This window comes from Nerophis lumbriciformis, linkage group LG21, assembly GCF_033978685.3.
Source record: "Nerophis lumbriciformis linkage group LG21, RoL_Nlum_v2.1, whole genome shotgun sequence".
NCBI classification, from domain to species: domain Eukaryota; kingdom Metazoa; phylum Chordata; class Actinopteri; order Syngnathiformes; family Syngnathidae; genus Nerophis; species Nerophis lumbriciformis.
Genome location: NC_084568.2, coordinates 24,314,322 through 24,320,000, shown reverse-complemented (window position 1 = coordinate 24,320,000; position 5,679 = coordinate 24,314,322). Strand labels below are relative to the sequence as shown.

Sequence of the window (5,679 nt, the reverse complement as noted above, 5' to 3'; positions counted from 1 at the left end):
AATCAAACAAATTGACCAGCCCCATATATTGGGATTTATTTTAATAGGGTGCATTTATTAAATATAAAAACTTTTAATTGCGGTTAACCGGGAGTAATTCGGAGTTAAAATGTGATTAATAGCGATTAGAATATTTTAAGGGTTCAACAGCTCTAATTTTAAACCTTACTTGATTTCATCTCTACATGAAATAATATACGGAATATTGCAAACTTTGTTTTTTTTAATTACTTTCTAGTTTATACTGGTAGAGAAGGAAGTATGAAAATAAATTTTAATGAGTGTTTAAATTGTAAATTGGAAAGGAAACACTATTTTTAAAGGTATCCCCACTGTAGTTCCACAATATGATTCTTAAACCTGCGCTGGATTGTATCATTGTTGGAAGAAGATGATAGTTTTACTGTAGGCTGTTTTCAAAAATTGCTCAAAAATGTCCTAAGCAGTCCACAACTCATGTGTTGTATTTGTAACGGTAGTGTTTGTTTGATAAATCATGTTTTCCTCGCTCTACTTGTGTGTTAAAGTGATTGTAGGAGAAATGGAAAGCCAAAGTGGAAGACCTCCTGACCTGTGATGATGACCTGGGCATCGTAAGGCTCCATGTAACCGTCGTTGACGCCAGCTCTCTCCGCCTCTCTCTGCTCTTTGGTTTTCTCCGCGTCGAAAGGATCGGCGTAGTCCTCCAGGATGATCAGCTGGGAGAATATGATTTTATTACCAGATTATTTACTACATATTTTTAATTTATTTTCTTTTCTTTTTTTTCACATTTTTCAAACGATTCAAACTATTATGCAATTCACACTCTTACCGTGCACTACAATCACAGCTAACAAGTTTCATTGTTTCTGGCTCGTAACCCAAAATACTCCCCCAAATCAATCAATTAATACATTCCGGATCTCCAAAAACACCACAATTTTAACATGTAACATGCTTTTAAAAGGAAAAACTAACTTTTGGATAGTGAATATCATATAAAACAATACAATTGGACGGACTACAAACTACAGTAGTTTTATGAAGTAATAATCATGTACAACATTCACTTCAGAAAATATACTTCTTATGCTGCTTTTCGGTCAAACACACCATCAGCAGCTTCTCGATATTTTCTTGTATATGGGATAGGCTCCAGCACCCCCCGCGATCCCGAGGAGGGACAAGCGGTAGGAAATGGATGGATAAATGGCTATATAACCGCAGTTATGGGCTTATTTTAATTTTTAGGCTCATAACCCAAAATTTTGCTCTCGGCCTAAAGCGTAACAATTAGCCAAAAGACAGCTGGTATCCCAAAAAACAGGTGAACTGGGAAACTTGTAAGCCGAGGTCTTACTGTAACTTCCAATTTTCTATGAGACAATACCCTTTGATCTTCAGGATTCTTATGACTTCCATATTTTTGAGGCTAGCTATTCTCCACACTCCTGAAATTCACATCTTTCTGAAATTCCACATTTTCCGGGCAAAAAAATCCTATTACACATTTTTCAAACCGTTTCAATATCAAAATATTCGTCTGCAATTTTTCAAATTTTTCAAAATGTCATTTTTTCGCAGAACACAAATTCCTTCTGATCTTGAGAACTCTTCACTTCCACATTCCTCACCAGTTTTGATTCAACATAAATTTGTTAATTTTCCGCATTCTACAAATTCCAAGCTTTCCCAAAATGTCTCTCTCTCTCTCTCTCTCTCTCTCTCTCTCTCTCTCTCTCTCTCTCTCTCTCTCTCTCTCTCTCTCTCTCTCTCTCTCTCTCTCTCTCTCTCTCTCTCTCTCTCTCAAGGTCTATAAAAATAAAATAAAATAAATACATTTATTTAAAAAAAATTGCCTCTGCACATAGCATAGATCCAACGAATCGATGACTAGATTAATCGCCAACTATTTTTATAATCGATTTTAATCGATTTAATCGTTTAGTTGTTGCAGCCCTAATATATATATATATATATATATATATATATATACACACACGATTTATTGAACCATTTATTGAATGATTTATTTAAATGACGCATTTAAGCAATGTTTTAATGATGTATTTATTTATTTTGTCCCATTTGATCCTTGTCAGTATGGAGGGTCAACATTTAATAAATGAATACATCTTTAAATAATTACTTAAATGTGTTATTAAATAATTATAATTGTGTATTTAAATACAGAAATGTGTCATTAATTGAATGTAATATATATATATATATATATATATATATATATATATATATATATATATATACACACACACACACGTGTGTATAAATACATATGTGTATATATATATATATATATATATACACACACACATATATGTGTATAAATATATATATATATATATATATATATATATATATATTATATATATATGTATTTATACACACATATATGTGTGTGTATATATATATATATATATATATATATATATATATACATATGTATTTATACACACGTGTGTGTATATATACATATATAAAAAATATATATATATAAAAAAAAAATAATAATAAATAAAAAAATAAAAAAATAAATACATATGTATATATATATACACACACATATATGTGTGTAGAAATACACATATATGTGTGTATAAATACATACATATATATATATATATACACACACACACATATACACACACATATACACACATATACACGTCAGGGCAGGAAAAAACACAGAGGCTATTTCATCCCAACAAGCCTGTTTCGCAGGTTCCCCTGCTCTTCAGGGGATATACAAACATATTTTTATATATATATATATATATATATATATATATATATATTTAAATATATATATATATATATATATATTTATATTTAAATATATATATATATATATATTTATATTTAAATATATATATAAATATATATATTTTTGTGTGTGTGTTTTTCCCTCCTTACTGTAGTTTTGATTGCAGATCTTCCATCTTCACTCTCGGGCTTCTTCTGCTCACTTATGTCGTCGAGTTTGTGCGTTTTGTCCTGCTTGTCCACTTTAATCATCCTGCTGATGTAAGCTTGAGCCAAGCTGGACGTCCTGCTGACCTGCGTCTTCTCTTCCGGTGCTTCCACCTTGCTGGGGTTCTTATTACGGCTTTTCGGGGCCAGAGTTTCCCACACGGTTCCACCGGCAGAACCGCTGTTGATGTTGTTGTTGCGGCCCAACTCCGTGGCCGAATTCTTCCTGGCCCTCCCAGTCAGCAAGGCCGCCACTCCGCTGTCTTTACGCGCGTTTCCCTTCAGGCTGTCCCGGGAGAATGACGCCTTGTGGCGGGTTGGTGGACCGGATTCGGACGCCGAGCGCGCTCGGTCGCTTCCGTTCTTCAAGTTGATGGGGAAATCTCTGAACCATTTCGCCATGATCGCCAAATCTTCGCAAGGGACCGTTTAAAAAAGTTCCTGGGATTGCGCATCAACTTTACGCACACTTTTACGCACTGAATGAGCCGTCCTGGTGCGTCTTGGCTGGCATGTAGACACGCGGGGCCTTCTCGTCCGCCCGCACCTGCGCGGTGACAACTATCCCCGCAGTTTGAAAAGTAACTTTTCAAGAGCGAACACTCGAAAAAACTGGAAGTTTTTCTTGGAGCCAAGTGAAGATCCCATTACCGATGCGTGAGACGGTGCTTGCAGCTGGTCGACCACGCAACAAGTGATATTAGGACGGAAGAGGAAAAGTTGTAAGCGCAGTTGCTGCTTTTAGAGGCTCTGTGGGAGCGGGTGGGCAGGTCTATACCAATATCGATATAATCGATACCAAGTATCATTGTCGGATCGATACTAGTTTATTCAGCTTTAAAATTGCACTGATTTTTTTAAAGCTCTCATGTTATGGTTGGATACGTCGATCCAAATATCAACACCACTGGTAGTATCAGTATTAGATTGATACTATCAAGGTGAGATCGAAAATTGCTAATACAGTATTAGTTTTGCAGATCCTTAGTTGTGTGGGTGGATCGATCCAAATATCGATACTAATTTGTAGTGTCTGTATCTGACTAGGGTGATATGAGATCGGTTATTGCGCTGTAGCTGAGATGGGCTTCAGCTAGCACCCCCCGCGACCCCGAAAGGGATAAGCGGTAAAAAAAAAAATGGATGGATGGATGGATAGTTTCAGAGCGCACATGTTGTGCAAGCCGGCGGGCAGGTCAATCCAATTATCGATATAGTCGATACCAAGGTTATAGTATCATTGTCGGATCGATATTAGTTTATTGAGCTTTAAAATTGCACGGATTTTTTTAGACCTCTCGTGTAATGGTCGGATGGGTCGATCCAAATATCAAGACCAGTGGTAGTATCAGTATTAGATTGATACTATCAAGCCAGCTGAGATCAGAAATTGCTTATACACTATTAGTTTTGCAGATCCGTAGTAGGGTGGGTGGATCGATTCAAATATCGATACTAATTTGTAGTGTCAGTTTCTGACTAGGGTGATGAAATCGGTAATTGCGCTGACTAGTTTCAGAGTGCACATGTGCGAGCGGGCGGGCAGGTCAATACAATTATCGATCTACTCAATACCAAGGTTATAATATCATTGTCGGATCGATACTAGTTTATTGAGCTTTGAAATTGCATGGATTTTTGTAGAGCTCATGTTATGGTCGGATGGGTCGATCCAAATATCAACACCACTAGTAGTATCCGTATTAGATTGATACTATCAAGGTGAGATCGAAAATTCCTACGGTATTAGTTTTGCAGATCCATAGTTGGGTGGGTGGGTGGATCGATCCAAATATCGATACTAAATTGTAGTGTCAGTATCTGACTTGGGTGATGAGATCGGTTATTGCGCTGTAGCTGAGATAGGCTCCAGCACCCCCCGCGACCCCGAAAGGGATAAGCGGTAGAAATGGATGGATGGGTTGATAGTTTCAGAGCGCACATGTTGTGCGAGCGGGCGGGCAGGTCGATACAATTATCGATATAATCGATACCAAGGTTATAGTATCATCGTCGGATCAATACTAGTTTATTGAGCTTTAAAATTGCATGGATTTTTGTAGAGCTCATGTTATGATCGGATAGGTCGATCCTAATATCAACACTACTGGTAGTATCAGTATTAGATTGATACTATCAAGGTGAGATCGAAAATTGCTAATACAGTATTAGTTTTGCAGATCCGTTGTATGGTGGGTGGACCGATCCAAATATCGATACTAATTTGTAGTGTCTGACTGTCAGCATCTGACTAGGGTGATGAGATCGGTAATTGCGCTGACTAGTTTCAGAGCGCACATATTGTGCGAGCGAGCGGGAAGGTCGATCCAATTATCGATACAGTCGATACCAAGGTTATAATATCATTGCCGGCTCGATATTAGTTTAGCTCTCGTATTATGGTCGGATGGGTTGATCCAAATATCAACACCAGTGGTAGTATCAGTATTAGAGTGACTATAGCTGAGATCGAACATTGCTTATACAGTATTACCTTTGCAGATCTGTAGTAGGGTGGGTGGGTCGTTCCAAATATCGATACTAATGGTAGTGTCAGTATCTGACTAGGGTGATGAGATCGGTTATTGCGCTGACTAGTTTCAGAGCGCACATGTTTTGTGCGAGCGGGTGGGCAAGTCGACCAAATAATCGATATAGTCGATACCAATGTTCTAGTATCATTGTCGGATCAATATTAGTTTAATG

General features: G+C 37.2%; 1 protein-coding gene across 3 annotated transcripts in view; it reads right to left on the bottom strand.

Annotated features, from left to right (window-relative positions):
* Positions 1-3,666, bottom strand: part of she (Src homology 2 domain containing E) — a 35,938-nt gene extending 32,272 nt beyond the window's left edge. For all 3 annotated transcript variants that reach the window (XM_061982577.2, XM_061982579.2, XM_061982578.2), the window contains exons 1-2: positions 2,917-3,666; positions 572-698 (exon numbers count right to left, since the gene is read on the bottom strand). In XM_061982577.2, coding sequence (XP_061838561.1) covers positions 572-698; positions 2,917-3,375 — 586 coding nt within the window. In that variant the 5' untranslated portion in view covers positions 3,376-3,666. The remainder of the gene's footprint in view (positions 1-571; positions 699-2,916) is intronic.
* Positions 3,667-5,679: the final 2,013 nt, after the last annotated feature.